General features: G+C 48.7%; 2 protein-coding genes across 4 annotated transcripts; both read right to left on the bottom strand.

Moving 5' to 3' along the window:
* Window positions 1-148: 148 nt before the first annotated feature.
* On the bottom strand, window positions 149-5,660 carry sh2d5 (SH2 domain containing 5). Its single transcript, XM_079748628.1, has 10 exons — window positions 5,577-5,660; window positions 5,112-5,180; window positions 4,953-5,033; window positions 4,799-4,873; window positions 4,570-4,716; window positions 3,828-4,028; window positions 3,297-3,477; window positions 2,650-2,755; window positions 1,512-1,671; window positions 149-1,026 (listed from the first exon to the last, which is right to left on the bottom strand). The coding sequence occupies exons 2-10, from the start codon at window positions 5,160-5,162 to the stop codon at window positions 814-816; spliced, it is 1,215 nt and encodes a 404-aa protein (XP_079604754.1). The 5' UTR covers window positions 5,163-5,180; window positions 5,577-5,660; the 3' UTR covers window positions 149-813.
* A 1,283-nt stretch (window positions 5,661-6,943) lies between these two features.
* hp1bp3 (heterochromatin protein 1, binding protein 3) lies at window positions 6,944-16,805 on the bottom strand. Of its 3 annotated transcripts, none has more exons than XM_079747357.1 (13): window positions 16,705-16,805; window positions 16,108-16,203; window positions 15,779-15,953; window positions 14,902-14,997; window positions 14,599-14,758; window positions 12,409-12,552; window positions 11,650-11,706; window positions 10,777-10,922; window positions 10,561-10,651; window positions 10,214-10,373; window positions 7,949-8,060; window positions 7,624-7,776; window positions 6,944-7,493 (listed from the first exon to the last, which is right to left on the bottom strand). In XM_079747357.1, exons 2-13 carry the CDS (start codon window positions 16,190-16,192, stop codon window positions 7,016-7,018), a joined length of 1,857 nt encoding a protein of 618 aa, XP_079603483.1. In that variant the 5' UTR covers window positions 16,193-16,203; window positions 16,705-16,805; the 3' UTR covers window positions 6,944-7,015. The 3 variants fall into 3 exon arrangements, with proteins under 3 accessions (XP_079603483.1, XP_079603484.1, XP_079603485.1); XM_079747358.1 differs by having other exon boundaries at window positions 16,126-16,203; XM_079747359.1 differs by lacking the exon at window positions 14,902-14,997.
* Between the last annotated feature and the right edge of the window lie 40 nt (window positions 16,806-16,845).

The raw sequence follows: 16,845 nt of genomic DNA, 5'->3' as shown, positions 1-16,845 counted from the left end.
GAATAACATGTACGTGTATATATAGACCATCAGTGGTTTGTAGTGTAGCCCACTAATTAGGCCTTCTGATACGATATATGCCTACAGGGGGCTACTTGCAATAAATATGTAACCTATATATAAAATAATCATACAAAAACAAGACCGGTCTCCTCCAAAAATCCATCATATATTTCAAATATATTCAAGATCAGAGAAAGCAGGACATAAAAAAGTAAGGGGGCATTGTCACGGCAAATTAGTACACATATTCATAACGTCACATTATGAGAACTATTTTAACTGTTAAGACTGATCAAACCTATAACATTTTACAAAAATATATATATAAGATAGAAGAACTTTAAAACATGAAATGTCTACAAAATCACTTGACACTATAAGGCTACATACAAGTGCCAATATAGTAGCAAGAAGAGCCAGGAAAGTGCAGTTTGGTAATGACTCCACGAAATCCCAAATGTGATGAAAAAAAAGTGAAGAAATAAGTTCCATAAAAATAAAATATATAGGCCTACATAAGTGTGGTTCTTATCATGGAATTGCAACATGATTACGCCAGTTTTCGAAATGGTTTAAAAGATTTGGAAAATCCTTTACAAGTCAAAATTATATAATTCCTAGTCTGAGTTTTTTTCGAAGGATTTAAAGTCTCAAAATGAATCTAAAACTTCATCGTTTTTTCAAGGATCTTATAATCCATGGTTCAAAGCTTTCAAACATTAAACTGTATTTTAACACCCAAGGTTGCATTTTCAAAAATCCTTGTAATGCAGGGTTAGGGTTCGTTCTTCTCCCCAGTGGTTTCAGAGCCTAATTCTCTGGGCGTGGCTTCCTGCTGGGGTCCCCCTTGAAGCTCTTGCGTAGCGCCGAGCTGGCGCTGCCTAGGGGTCTGCCGGCGGGCTCCTCTTCCCACTCGTAGCAGTGGTTGACCCGGGCACAGCTCAGCGGGCAGGCCAGCTCCTCCCAGGTCAGGGTGTAGTGCTCGATCAGCCCCGCCAAGGAGGCAAACTCACGCTTGCATTTCTAGCACCAACAAGGCAAAGAGACAAAGAACACAGTGGGAGGAGAAATTATTAAGAATGTTATTAAATAAACGATAAAAAGTTATTAATTATGAATTAAGTAGTTAACATGCAGATAGAAATGTTGGAGGAGAAGACCTACATCAATACAATTATTTTTTTGGAGGTTTCCAGCAAAATCTTGAATCAAATCACATAAATGGATAATCCCATTTGAACCCCAACTCAACTTAACTGTTGAGTGGGTGGTCTCAGGATGCAACCATGTAAATACTATCAAGGGAATGATAGGGCAATGCAGTGGCAATGGGTGTGGTACTCCCAGCCCAAAAGTACTGGGTTCCTTCCACAATGTCAGCAGTCTGCCCTGTAGTCACTGTGAACAGGATGCCCTTATGGCTGCCTTACCTGCTCCTTAATGCCCTCTGGATGAAAACAACCACCCCACCTCTGAACAATGAAGTGAGCCCCTGGGGCGGGGGTTACCTCCAGGTGGAACATGTCGTTCCGGGTGTTTTCTATGAGGTAGGTGCCCAGGCCGGAGGGGAGGCGGATGAGGAGGGAGCCACTCTGGGGCTTCTTGGGGTGGGGACAGAGGAGGTAGGATCCCAGCACATCCTCCTCTAGCAAGGCCGAGCTGGAGTCACTGAACAACACAGAGGCCATCAGGCCGCCGCACAACACAGGCCATCAGACCACGCACAACACAGGCCATCAGACCACGCACAACACAGGCCATCAGACCACGCACAACACAGGCCATCAGACCACGCACAACACAGGCCATCAGACCACGCACAACACAGGCCATCAGGCCACGCACAACACAGGCCATCAGACCACGCACAACACAGGCCATCAGACCACGCACAACACAGGCCATCAGACCACGCACAACACAGGCCATCAGGCCGCCGCACAACACAGGCCATCAGGCCGCCGCACAACACAGGCCATCAGGCCGCCGCACAACACAGGCATCAGGCCGCCGCACAACACAGGCCATCAGGCCGCCGCACAACACAGGCCATCAGGCCGCCGCACAACACAGGCCATCAGGCCGCCGCACAACACAGGCCATCAGGCCGCCGCACAACACAGGCCATCAGGCCGCCGCACAACACAGGCCATCAGGCCGCCGCACAACAGGAGGCCGTTCACATGAAGTAAGGGACGTCAACAGTGTAACTCCTTTTATGTGTGCCTTTAAATGTGTGTTTCTTAGATAAGCTTTGTACAGTACAGTTTCCTCTTATTTGATAAGTACACAAACCGTGTTTGTGCATTTGGTTAGCAGAACCTTTTTTTTTTAAAGTGGAACCAAATGCTAGAATGAAGGAACAGCAGCAAGAACTGATTGGTTCAAACCTAAGTCACATGATATATTACAATATAGTGTCTATTGTAAGAAACATTCCTGTTTGTGTAGCAAATCAGAATCAACAGTTGCACTATCCGATATTTCTGAGATGATAGTTGAGCGACTGACTTCACTCACTACCAGCAACAGCTAACTAGTAACTACATTTGTAAAGCTGAATATGGAACAGCTTCATACTTCATAGCCGGAGTATCCCTTGAGCGTATGAACTGCCAGATAGCAGATGGATAAGAACCAACTCACGGAGTGATTCCGGCCCAGCACCAGACTGCTAGAGCCAAGGCTTCTTCTGTTTGGGCCAAGCTGGTGGTGGAAGCGTTCTTCGCTGGAGAGCGGTCCTTCTTCTCTCCTGGTGTTCACATTAATGAGGAGAAATGCCATAAATCCAATTCCAAAGCTGTCCTGGATTGGGATCTAAACGTCTCCTTCTCAAGAGGGATCCCCCAGAACCACAGCAATGTTCAAAGCCATGACTGAATATTTAACAACATAAGGAGCCCCTTAAGATGTGCTCTTCATACCAGTGGCAGAGGGACAAAACCCAACACTGAAGAATCCCACATAGTGGAACCCACCACTCCCAGAGATACTCAGCCTACCTTAAAGAACTCTTGACTAAACCCTTCCACCCCACACACTAAAGAGTCCTACCTTGAGGATCCCACCGGTCCCAGAGATACTCAGCCTACCTCAAAGAACTCTGTGGACTAAACCCTTCCACCCCACACACTAAAGAGTCCTACCTTGAGGATCCCACCACTGTGAAGGTCCCACTACGACAGACGGCAAATTCAGTGACATCCCAGCACCACACACTGATTTGTCCCCGTCTCTACCTTACCTCATCAACTGTTTGACTCTGGAGAGCAGGCTTTGCAGCGTGGGCCCACCTTGCTTTGAGGCGAGGTGCTGGTGCGTGTGCCGCTGTTTGAGCGGCGTGAAGGTGAAGGAGCGGTAAGCGCCGGAGCGCAGCCCTTTGCTGCGGATCGCCTTCTTGCGCACCAGCGACGGGGAGGCGGTGGAGACCTCTTCAGGGCTGCCCGGCTTCTTCTCACGGGTCTTTGACCGCGACTAGAAAAGATGAGAATTAATTCAACATTCACTTTGGCTTCCATTTGCCTCCAACCCTAACCCTAGTCTAACTGAAGTTTGATCAAACCTATCATTAGCCGTTTCAGTCATCACACTGGTATCAAATCATTTAAAATACTGTCTAAAGGATATGAACACAATCCATGCACAGCCCAATACACCCAGGTACCTTCTTTCTCTTTATCGAAGTGTGACGCGGTTGTGAAAACATGTACAAAGCACAGGTTTAAGTTTCCACCAAGATCTACCATCAAGGTTAGGGTTAGGGTTAGGACACCGACTGTTTCCAGCCCCTGGTGGTTCTTGGACTGAGAAGAGCCAGCACTGACCCTGGCCCCTGGAAACAGGCCCCTGAAGGGGGCCCTTCTGAAGGAGACGAGGGCGCTGACACTCAGCGGAAAGCCGTGGTTCAGCAGGGAGGGGTTCCGACGGGGCAGGGGCCCGAGTGAGTCCTCAGAGGCCTCCTCCGGATGTTTCTCCAGGTACAAGAGCTGGAAACAGCGGCAGAGCAGCAGGTTCAACACCTGGGCCTGGGAGAGGAGAGGAGAGGAGAGGAGAGGAGGGGAGGGGAGAGGAGAGCAGGGGAGGGGAGGAGAGGGGAGGAGAGAGGAGAGGAGAGGAGGAGGGGAGGGGAGGGGAGAGGAGAGGAGAGGAGGGGAGGGGAGGAGAGCAGGGGAGGAGAGGGGAGAGGAGGGGAGAGGAGAGGATGGGAGAGGAGAGGAGAGGAGAGGAGGAGAGGAGAGGAGGGGAAGGGAGAGGAGAGGAGGGGAGGAGAGGAGGGGAGAGGAGGGGAAGGGAGAGGAGAGGAGGGGAGAGACCGCAGACAAGACCACTTTTGGTCAGAGCAACAACTGTGTACATTTGTGTTGTTTGAGTTGTTTGTGTTGTTTGTTTTGTGTGTCTCTATTGCCTCATTCTGAATAATAATCAAACATTAATGAAAAGAATGCTGAGTATACTTTAAAGTCCTTATCGTCTAAAACAGCAGCCATGCTTAGATACAGTCACACCAGCAGTCTACATGATGAACACATAGAGAGACAGAGATGAAGGATGGCGACGGGTTCTCACAGCTCTGGCGTGGCGGGCCTTGAACAGGTGGCAGTAGAGTTGAGCGTTGGCACTTCCCGGGTTGTGGGAGACGAAGGCAAACTGAGAGTCTGAGGGGCGTGCGGTGGAGAAGGACACTCTGCGTAGGGCATGAGCCATCAGAACCTTCTACAGACAGGGAGGACAACATCCCGGTCATCAAACCACAGAGACAGGGGAACAGAGCGAGCGCCGCCGGGAACATTCTTACCGTCTCGTCTTCGTCGTACATCTTGACGCCTTTGACTGAGAATTTGAGGGAGACCACCCTCCTTGTTTTGCATGTCTGGTTGTGGAGAGGGAAAGCATTAGTCCTCATGTCTCCTGAAGCTATGAGCACTTGAACAATTTGTTTACACTCTTACTTTGAGGGCTTTCAACTGTCGGTTCAGGTGTTCAATCTGCTCATCCAAACAGCGGTCCTCCACTGGGAATGAGCCCACATACTTGAGGAAAACCAGAGGGGATCTTAAGCAGAATATCATTGAGGCGGTTGAAATACTGCATTAAGGAATGTGATCTACCTCAGCTGAACGTGTCACTGAACCGTCTTCCCTCGTTGGTGCCTCACCCATCGTTTTTTTATTAACCTCCTTGGGAAAGCAGATTAACATCGACTTTGTAAATCAAAGGCTTTACGTCAATATAACAACAATAAGCCCAAGCTGTCCTATTGGGACCATTTATTGCATTTTTGTTAACAGTTCAACGGTTCCACACACTTGATTGCAGATGTTTACATATCCACAATGCTGCATTTTCAAAACCAATCGATGCGTTTGGGATTAGATCGATGCATTTATTTGATTATTTTATGAAAGCCTAAGCAATAAATATGAAAACTTTGAGCCACAATTCAAAAGACGGGTTGAAACAAGCACTACTTCTATTCGGTAAAAAATACATAAGGAAATGCGTTTGAACTATTCTTTGGACAAATATTTAACACTACACAACACACCGTCTACATTAGAACAAATAACACTCACTTTAAAACGGAGAAGCTGAACAGTACTGCCGATACATTTCGATCCCTACCCTGAAGGGAGGCACTGATTCCTGAACTATTTCTCAATTTTTTTCACGTTGAAAGCCACGCCCACACGCCGGCGCGTACCTGCCGCGTCTCAGGTACGAGGAGGGGGCGTGGCTTCGTTCGACAGGGGAAGCGGGGTTTCAGCGTGCGTCGCTTCACTCGGTTCTTTAAACGTGTGGAGCGGTGCGCTGACTGACCTGTAGGCCACATGCGTTGAAGCGAGCCGGGTTCGATTCATTCCCACCGGTGGCGCTATACTTTTTGTGTCATTGTCCCTATTCATCGACCCACCCACTCTCTCCGTGTCCTGTCTACATGCAGAGAAATCCCATGAAGGAAAATAAATAAATGGGGGGGGGGGGGGGCGGGATAAGCGGCTTAGAAAACATCCCTGACTATTGCAAAATATAACCCGTCACGTTTGGCTTATCCTCGACTCACATCAAAGGGGTTTCCTGCTTGGTCAACGATGTCAAAAGCTAGAATACAGAACACCCGTACCGTAATACACTTACCCACTCCGCGTATTTGGTTATGTCCTCGAGTTTAGAATTAATTGACACTACAAACAAACAACAAGCAGTCGATTACAAATATAGTCATTTTTATTAATGACCTGGAAAAAAACCTTAACAATAAAGTATATGCATGCAGGGTATGTATGGGCTATTATCCTGTTATTCACGACACAATTCATACAGCTTGTGGCAACGGATCTAGAGCTTATTTAAGCAACAAAACCTGTTGGACGTAATTCTTTTTTGCACAATTGACGGTTTCTAGTCTTAGAAATTAATACTGAGCAGCGCGTGCTGGCGCCGCCCTTAACTGCGGTCATTCCAGTTCAATTATTCCTAATAGATTTCCATTTGAAACTAAAACATAAATCGAAAATACTGCCGTGCACTCGAGGAAAGAAATGGGGGAAAAACATTTCAATGAGAGCATCTTAAAATGGTTTATATAAATTATACATGTTCAAATTAATTTAACTCATAACTCTAAATTTAAAGTCCCATGGTCTTTCTGTTTTCATATGTGAGGATGTATTCTGCCAAGAGGTGTGCACGATAAACGGAACTAACGAGCCAGTACCTGGAAAACAGCCACACCGGGTGTCAATCCTCGACGCTCAACAAAACATCCTTTAAACCGCAACACGAGCAAACAACGCTGTCTACACGCCGTGAAAATTAAAAAAGGGTCCGTTAAAATCAGTTACTCTCAATGTACATGAACCACACTTTAACCAATAGGAAAAAATCACTCACTCTACCCCCCCCCCCCCCACAAAAAAATAAAAAGACAAGCCCACCCCTGCCCCCAAAAAAGGGAGAAAAAAGACTTGATTGGACTAGGAGGGGGCGGCCCCTCCCTCCACAGCGGCCATGTTCATTTCTTCGACCTCAGGGACTGGCGTCCGGGGGGCAGGGCCTTCGCCGCCTTCCTGGTCGGCGCCTTCTTTGCGGAGGCCTTCTGGGGCGTGGCCTTCTGGGGCGTGGCCTTCTGGGGCGTGGCCTTCTGGGGCGTGGCCTTCTGGGGCGTGGCCTTCTGGGGCGTGGCCCTGGAGCCGCGGGCATTGAGCTTCTTCACCGCCGGAGTCTTCGGCCTCTTGGCGGGGACCGCTCGCTTCAGGGGCGTGGCTTTGGCCGGGGGCGTGGCCTTAGGCGGCGGCGTAGCTTTGGCCGGCGCCGCCTTCTTGGAGGTGACCGCAGGCTTCTTGGCGGGAGGCGGAGCCTTCTTGGCGGGCGTCGCCTGCTTCTTGATAGGGGGGGCTCTCCGGCCCCTGGCTTTTGATTGGCTGGCGCTGCGTGGCTTCTTGCTGGGCGGCGGCCTGCGGGTCTTGGGGGCGGGCCTCTTGCCCGCTTTCCTGAGGAGGAAACAACGTCATTCTATTGGCCGATAAGAACTGAAGACCAACGTCACCGACTGAAGGAAGACAAGGCCGTTAATGTACGACTAAGAGTCACGTTTCAACGTCGTTTAGGACTCTAACTGACCTCTTCGGGGGGGGAGGGGGCTCGTCATCAGACTCCTCCTCCTCCTCCGACTCCTCCTCCGACTCCTCCTCCTCTGAAGTGTCTGAGGTCCGCTGAGGGGTTTTCTTCTTCTTCGGTGGTGCGATGACGCGGTCCGGGAACAGCACCGCAGGACTACAACAACACAAACCTCATCAGTGAGCCCGGCCAGCAGGGGGTGGTCTGGGACCAGTACATAGAACCACCTCCCCTACTACCCCAGGTACATAGGGGGTTCTATGGACCTGGGGTAGTAGGGGAGGTGGTTCTATGGACCTGGGGTAGTAGGGGAGGTGGTTCTATGTACCTGGGGTAGTAGGGGAAGGCCAGCCGGTAGGTCCCGTTGAGTCCGGTCCCGGTGATCTGGTCCATCCAGCCCAGCATCTTACACTTGGTGAGCGTCTTCCTCAGCAGAGCGACTACACACACACACACACACACACACACACACACACACACACACAAATTGAAATTGTTCCATCATATATTTTTAACACTAACCCTTAGGGCTAACCCTTACCCTTAGGGTTAGCCCTAAGGGTAAGGGTTAGCTCGAAGGGTAAGGGTTAGCCCGAAGGGTAAGGGTTAGCCCGAAGGGTTAGGGTTAGCCCTAGGGTTAGGGTTAGCCCTAGGGTTAGGGTAAGCCCTAGGGTTAGGACTAGCCCTAAGGTTAGGACTAGCCCTAAGGTTAGGACTAGCCCTAAAGGTAAGGGTAAGCCCTAGGGTTAGGGTAAGCCCTAGGGTTAGGACTAGCCCTAAAGGTAAGGGTAAGCCCTAGGGTTAGGGTAAGCCCTAGGGTTAGGGTTAGCCCTAGGGTTAGGGTTAGCCCTAGGGTTAGGGTAAGCCCTAGGGTTAGGGTTAGCCCTAGGGTTAGGGTTAGCCCTAGGGTTAGGGTTAGCCCTAGGGTTAGGGTTAGCCCTAGGGTTAGGGTAAGCCCTAGGGTTAGGGTTAGCCCTAGGGTTAGGACTAGCCCTAAGGTTAGGACTAGCCCTAAGGTTAGGACTAGCCCTAAAGGTAAGGGTAAGCCCTAGGGTTAGGACTAGCCCTAAAGGTAAGGGTAAGCCCTAGGGTTAGGGTAAGCCCTAGGGTTAGGGTAAGCCCTAGGGTTAGGGTTAGCCCTAGGGTTAGGGTAAGCCCTAGGGTTAGGGTTAGCCCTAGGGTTAGGGTTAGCCCTAGGGTTAGGGTTAGCCCTAGGGTTAGGGTTAGCCCTAGGGTTAGGGCAGCTGCTGCACACCACCGCGAGGCAGCCGTCCTGATAACGACCCTGATGGGTCGCCTTAGCTCAGGAGGTAGAGCAGTTGTCTTGTAACCGAAAGGTTGCTGTGTCCCTGAGGGAGACACTTAACTGCTCCTGACGAGCTGGCTGTCTCCTTGCATGGTTGACTCTGCCGTCGGCGTGTCAATGTGTGTATTAACCGATGTAGGTCGCTTTGGATAAAAGCGTCGGCTAAATGCCCTAAATGTATAGCAGCCTCACTGCCGGAGGGTTCCGCGTGGCTAGGCCTGTCCCGATAAGCAATAAATCAATTAATTGTGCGATAAATTAAAATGAGATATAATTTTTTGGCGGCCGCAATAATTTCCATTCGCACTCTTTTTTTTTAAATCACTGCTTTATTGGCCTAATCTGAGAAGAAATCTATGGCATAAACAGAAATATTAAAAGGCCTTTATAACACAGGTCTTCTCAATGCCGTGGAACACTCCGTTCACTTGCCTAGATAGTAGTCCGGTAACTTGTCAACCCCAGCGTCTTCGGTTGCTAAGCAACGTCACCGTCTTTGCCGGACTATTTCTCTGCTGATCAACACTACGAATGCTGCTAACGAATAAATTGTAAAAAAACACACCATGTGAAATTATTTTTTCGTTTTGGCACGTAGCCGTGTAATAAGCGGGATAATGTTAATAACGTCGCTGGTCATCACTGAAAATAAGCCCCTTCAGGGCGAAGCAAGACAACTCCGCTGCACGTCGGTGTGCTGTTCGCCCTGTCGGGGCTTATTTTCCCGATAATGACTGGCGCGGCGTTCTATACATTATATATATTTAGCAAAGTAGGCCTAAGTAACAAATGTCGGGTTGAAATCGGGCTCGGGCTCATAATTACAGGGCACAACGAGTAAACCCCCTCAAGCATTTTTTTGTTAAAATAGACTGAGTCCATTTTATTTATTGTTTTTGGTTGTTTTATTAATTTATTCTGGATATTTTAAATGTCTTCCAGACGTCCAGTTCCAGTGTTCTTATAAAAGTTTATTGATTTTTGAAAGGGTGTACTTCCATTATTATGCCATTATCATTATATTGGTTGAAAAATGGCAATATTATCGCTTATCGCAATAATTTCTGGGGCAATTAATCGGCCAGAAAAAATTGTTGTGGTGACAGACCTACGCGTGGCGTTTTCAGAAGCAGAGCCGTAGGGCAAAATCTGTGCTCGTTCACGTGGGCGGAAACCGCTTCCTGGTCAACAGCTGCGGTAAGCGCCTCCCCTCTGCCGCGCGGCGGTGTGGAAGCAGCTTGAGGGTTAGGGTTAGCTGTCTGGTTGGGTTAGGGACAGAGGGCCCACCTATGCGTGTCTCGGTGCTGTCCTCGTTGGCGTGGCAGAGGTATTTGCGTAGCGTTGTGGTGCTGCAGGTCTTGGGTTCGTTCATGGCGATGATGGCGGCGCTGATGGCGTCTTCCAGAGCTCCGCCGGCCAGCAGCACCTTGTCCCCCGTTCGCTTCAGCTACGGGACGGACAGACGGACACGGGTCTTACACCTGGGATCCTCCGAGGACCAGGGTCTGCTTACAGATCAGATGGACGGTGTCGTCTCACAGCTCCTCAGTGTTTACATGAAAGGAACCGCTTTGAATCCATCAAATGACCTGAAGGATGGCTCAACATGCGGACCCATGGAGCGGGATGCCTACCTGGAAGGTTCCGCTGGCTCCCTTCCCAGTGATCCGCTCCAGGTGACCCTTATCAACGGCCCGGACTAATGCTGACTTCAGCAGGTCGGGCCTACGGACACACACACACACACACACAAAACCTGGGTGTTCTTAATAAGACACTTCAGTTTATGAAATAGTCTTCTTCAAAAGCTCTGTCTGTCTGTCTACACAGGACGGTGCCCCCCCCCCCACCTGTTGTCGATGTGCAGCTGGGGGAAGTGCTGCTCCAGGTACTTCTTGATGAGGATGTAGGACGCCTCCTTGGGCTCACACAGCCGGGTGATGATGAGGGGGAGGGCATCCCCCAGGGGCTCGCTCTTCACAGCCGCCGGCGTCTTCTAACGGACACACACACACACAAAAATTCTGAAAAAGTCTGAAAGTTTTCACCAGATAAAACTGACATCAAGCTGTAAAACTTTGGTTACGACTAAATTTAGAAAGAGGTGGGCTAAGAGGTGGGCTAAGAGGTGGGCTAAGAGGTGGGCTAAGAGGTGGGCTAAGAGGTGGACTGAGAGGTGGGCTAAGAGGTGGGCTAAGAGGTGGACTGAGAGGTGGGCTAAGAGGTGGGCTAAGAGGTGGGCCAACAGGTAGGCTAAGAGGTGGGCTAAGAGGTGGACTGAGAGGTGGGCTAAGAGGTGGGCTAAGAGGTGGACTGAGAGGTGGGCTAAGAGGTGGGCTAAGAGGTGGACTGAGAGGTGGGCTAAGAGGTGGACTGAGAGGTGGGCTAAGAGGTGGGCCAACAGGTAGGCTAAGAGGTGGGCTAAGAGGTGGGCTAAGAGGTGGGCTAAGAGGTGGGCCAACAGGTAGGCTAAGAGGTGGACTAAGAGGTGGGCCAACAGGTATGCTAAGAGGTGGGCTAAGAGGTGGGCCAACAGGTAGGCTAAGAGGTGGGCTAAGAGGTGGGCTAAGAGGTGGGCCAAGAGGTGGGCCAAGAGGTGGGCCAACAGGTGGGCCAACAGGTGGGCCAACAGGTGGGCCAACAGGTGGGCCAACAGGTGGGCCAACAGGTGGGCCAGCGGCCCAAAGATTGGCTTCATGCTCCCCTGATCTACTGCCACTAACCTTGTTTGCTGGCTGCTTTGGTGCTGCGAAGCTGCCTGCGAACCCCTTCCCCTTGAGCTGGAGAGAGGAAGGACAACGTGTTGGTGGAGGAAGGATTCTGGAGCGTAGCCGACACTCCCGAGATCCTGACGCGGCCGACAAGCTTACAGCCACGTCAGGACAGACGCCAACAATGATTGGGAATTATCATGTCGACAACAGCCTAGCGTGCTATTAGCGTGTTATTAGCGTGTTATTAGCGTGCTACATCAGCCGAGACACACAGCCCACTACAGTCCCACAAAAAGGGTGCTCTGCTCCATTAGAACAAATAGTTATTTTTTGGTCTACAAATATGAACCAAAACTCACTGTGGGTATGCTTTGGGACATACATTTACATTTACATTTAGGGCATTTAGCAGACGCTTATATCCAAAGCGACTTACAATAAGTGCATTTGTTACAATAAGTACATTTGTCATAACAAGTGAAACAATATATCGCTGTCGGTACAGTAAAGATGTTCATAGAACCAAGTGCAAGTATTACAATCGCTAGGCTAACCCATTCCCCGTGTAAAGCAATGATAGCAGCTACTGTAGATGCTACACAATTAAGTACCTTGAATAAGTGCAATGTACGTGAGTGCCAGGACGTACAACATTCAATGGTGGCTGTGCATTGGTTTCTATATGGACATATGGTGAACACCACCACTAGAATTAAAGTAATGTAGCCATTTTGTGTCCAGTGCTGTGGGTCTCTGGTGTCGCCTCACCTGTTTGATGGAGCCCTTCTCCAGGTGTTTCTTCAAGGCCTTCTTGATGAGGTATTTCCTCTTGTCCAGCTCCAGACTTGGGTAATTCTTTGTGACGTATTTCAAGATGGACATGTAGGACATCCCTGTGCGCTCACTGCTGGACTACAGAAGGAGAAGACCAAAGACTTAACAGGGAACCGACGTAAACCATTATCCCCTTGGTAGGGATGCACCCGTATTAACATTTTGGCCGTTACCGATATCCGATATTAATTTTGCTGTTATGGCCGATAACCGATATTTACCGATATGTTTTTTTTTTTAGTTTCTGAGATGATAAAATTTTGTACAGACTGAAAATCATGCAAACTGAATTTTTTAATTTTTCAATGTGAATCGCGACGATCTATATTTTCAACATAAAGTGTACATCAGACCTGCAAACTCCTCAGAGTAAAAAAGGTGACAGTGTCGAGGAGGGGGGGGGGGGGGGGGAATCATCGGTCCAAGGACTGATCGGTGTTTCCAGATATACGGCTACTCAAATTCTGAGCTGCCCTGGGCGGGATTAAGCGTGAATATTCAGGTTGTAGCACACGATACAATGGAAAGATTTCAAATGACAGACTAGGATGCAAAATGTAGCCCTTTATAATACAGAAATTTGCTGGTTTATTAGCCTAGGACAACACCCTTACCAGATTATTTATCTAAATAGTTCTATGTTGTTAGAATTTACGAACTTTATGCAAGGTCTACGTTTGTGCAGTACTCAGGGTTGACTCGGTCCTAAAAATACAATATTATTGTAAATTATATCATATCAAAAGCGGTAGCTAACGTTAGTTGAATCAAGCAAACAAATAGCTGTTGTTTTTGCTCCAAAAAGCTTGACTTACCTCGAATTTAACATAAGATAGTTTCTTCAAATTAGGGCTTTACGGTATGGACTGAAATGTATATCACGGTTTGTTTTGAGGCATGGATGGTAACGGTATTATATCACGGTACTTATGTTAATTGTATCTTCTAATTTTGATATAAATGCTTCTGAAGGGGTAAAATACTGGTAAGGCAGCAAAACTGCATAATAAAGTTAGTTATTTCTATCTCTGAAAAACACAAATGTTTAATAGTATGGATTTGTTTCTCCGCTTGCTTGCGGACCTTCTCGTATAGCTTTGGCATCTCAATTTGGCTGAAGTGTGTGCGGGCAGGTAACGCGTACCTGGGATCGAGTGCTTTGACCATCTCTTTAAAGCCCTTTCTATCGACATTTTGAAAGGGAACCATGTCCTTACACAGGTAAACAGTGACGGCGTTTGTTATCTCGTGCCACTGCTATCATTTTGTCGTAGGGACTGGCTTTCAAAATGCCTGTGGAAGAAATGTCTGATCTGCAGAGACAGCCTCACGCTACCGTCTGTCTCGTACGGTTTGGAATGAGACTATTACGCAAGCACGCAGGAGCGCTTGCTGCGCGCCTGCGTGCTTGCGCAATAGCATGCTGCCTGAGAAGGCAGTATCGCTGTCAAATCTGTCCCTGGGAAAAGTAACGTGGCGCTGAATTGAAAAAGGAAGTATGTTTCGTTACCATATTTTCAGTAGTGCCGCGTAACTTTATTTTACACAAAAAAGTAGTTAGGTTACTGTATTAACGCGTTACTTAGAATTTAATAAACAACATCGAGGGCGCTTTTCGTCTTGCCGCGGCCCCTCCCACTGACTGGGATGGCCCCTCCCACTGACTGGGATGGCCCCTCCCACTGACTGGGATGGCCCCTCCCACTGACTGGGATGGCCCCTCCCACTCCCACTGAATGGGATGGCCCCTCCCTCAGATGTGACTGTTCTTCATAACTCTCCACTCACACTCCAGCCTGGAGTAAACATTTAAAAATACCAATCCGCGCGGAATCCGTACTCCGTCACTGGTCATTGTCGATTAGGACTACAATAGGCATTATATGACTTTGGTTTTTTTACGCGAGTGCGGCTGCTATTCTACACAATAAAAAGGAATTTAATCCTTTAACTACAGAGGATATTTCTGTGAAAGGAGTCTTGACTACTGGTAGAGGGTTGTCGTCTGTTTTCACCGTCAAAGTTCTTATCAGAGAATTCTGCATCGAGTTGTAATAAGGCAGCAAGGTAGGCCATGTTCATTTTATTTTTCTAGAATACAATACTTAACCAATAGAGTGGTACCTTCACAGCTTCCAGCAGAACCTCGTCCACCCTGGGCGTCGCCCGGGCGAAGCCGCTCGCCGCCGCCATCTTCTTGTTGGCCGAGATGGACGCCCAAGGGGGGATGGTCTTCTTCATCTTCTTCACCTTGGCCTTGCCCAGCTTGCCTCCGTCCTTCATCCTGGGCGTCCCCGAGGGAGGAAGAGGAGGAGACAACACAGTGAGGGGCTGTGGGCTTCGGCGGTAGGGAGCGATATTTCACTGTGATGACACCACCAGGGTTAGGGTAAGGTACCCTAACTCTTATCTCTAGCGTACCCTCACCTTTTAAGGAGGACAAAGCAGTGTGTGGCGCACTGTCCTTCGGCGCAGTCCTGGCATTTTATCGAGTCTCCGTTTGCCAGCGTGGGCCTAGCATGCCTGAAAATGTCAAAACATCCCCGTCTTTAACGCCAGTGTGGTCGGCCGACTAGCTGAAATGCGACAGACCAGAGCTTCCGTTTACTCCTGTTTTCCACAGAAAAACGATGCTCATGTTCTGGGCTAAATTAGGAAGAGAGGAGGAGGAGCATCTTACCAGAACATCACCCTGGGTAGAGGCCTTTCGTCTTTCGATTGGTTAAAAGACAGTCAAAGATATGATCCATATATTGTCATCCAAACCTCTGGACATTCCAGCCACCATCGTCAAAAACAGAGTGGGTAACTTTGTCATATAGTTTTAGGGTTAGGGTTTGCATGTGTCTCATGCTGTTTTCCAGGTTGACCTCATAAAAACATCTGAGTGGTTTATCAGCTCAGCGTCCTGCTCCAATGGCCGACCCAAGTGGGGCTTGAGAAAGAGATCTTTAACAGTGGACCAAATCTAGCCTGCATACACCAATCATTGAACCCCACATTAGTGGAATCAGCATGCTAGCCTTCACACACAAACACACACACTTTGTGTAAGTGAAGGTTAGAGTTATCTAACCTTCCTCAATCCCTCCCAGACGGTTGACACGGGATGCATACGACAAGTGTCGTATGAAGACACCTTGTTATATAAAAGCGAATTAACAAGTGAAACCAATGACAAGAAGAACCGCATTTAATCCAGCGGGAGCAGGGATAATCTAACGGACAAAAGTGATATCAAAGTGAAATATCGCAGCGATTGGTCCTCAAGGTTACAATCTCTCACTGTCGGGGTCTAACTAACCCTTCATTCTCTGCTTCCAGCTCCGCCTTCACATCCCCAGAGCCCGGCTCTTCCGCAGCTCCCTCTCCGTTGGTCTTGCTGGGCGCTCCCACCTCCCCTTCTTCCTCTGCTGGGAGCGGGGAGTCGGGCGCTCCCCCCTCGACCTCCATCACTGTGGGCGAATCCCCGGATGGCTCTGGGTACACATTTACAAAGATACAAAGTTGATGTTTATTGTGTGTTTCTATAATCTGAGTAAATTCTAGTCAAACTAGTCAATCTATTAAAATGGTGGAAGGGGTTCATACTTTAAGTTGAGCAGTGAAACAGTGTGAGGCCTCTGCCAGTACCTGCGTGGGCTCCCTCACCTTCCTCCGGGGCCGGGGAGGGTGCCTTGTCCTGGGGTGGAGTTGCTGCCGCTCGGCGGATAGGCATGACACTTTGTCCTGGATGGGAGCGAACACAGCCAGTTCAAACAGTGCTTTATTTGGACGTGAGGTGAATTATGTGTTCACCGTTCAAATGCATTTGGGATAGCAGAAAGAGAGACAGAACGACATCAACACATGACCAGGTTGTGTTTTGCAGCAAGACAACATATCGTCATTCATTAGGGCGATCGCATCATCGCCGACATCGGTGGCTTGCGAAAGCTTCCAGGAGATGGGAGTGTGCGAGCATCTAATGCTATGCATGCGATACTAAAGGTTTAAACGAGGAATGTTTGACCTAAAAAGTCACTGAAACTTAACAAGCAGGCCCAAAATAACGGAGAACGATAATCTTGCACAAAAAAAAGAAATCGCCATTTTGTTCATTACTTCATACATACAGTAATGGCGTCGAGCAAAGCGAATAAAGCCCACTAAGTGTACCCTAAAATGAAACTTGAACCCCATTTTGGGAGGATTTATCCGCACAGAGAAATGTTTACGCCAAAAACTTACCTTGAGTTTTGCAGAGAAAAGTAATATTTCAGTCTAATTCTGCAGTCCTTTATTTGGAAATCACAATTGAAGCGCTCTTCCCCTGGCAGCACGGACACGTAGCGCCGGCCAATCACGGCGCCGCGGCTATACTTCATGGTG

The sequence above is a fragment of the Pollachius pollachius genome, assembly GCF_949987615.1.
Source record: "Pollachius pollachius genome assembly, chromosome: 12".
NCBI classification, from domain to species: Eukaryota; Metazoa; Chordata; class Actinopteri; order Gadiformes; family Gadidae; genus Pollachius; species Pollachius pollachius.
The sequence above is the reverse complement of the archived record's forward strand: the minus strand, read 5'-3'. Positions and strand labels throughout refer to the sequence as shown.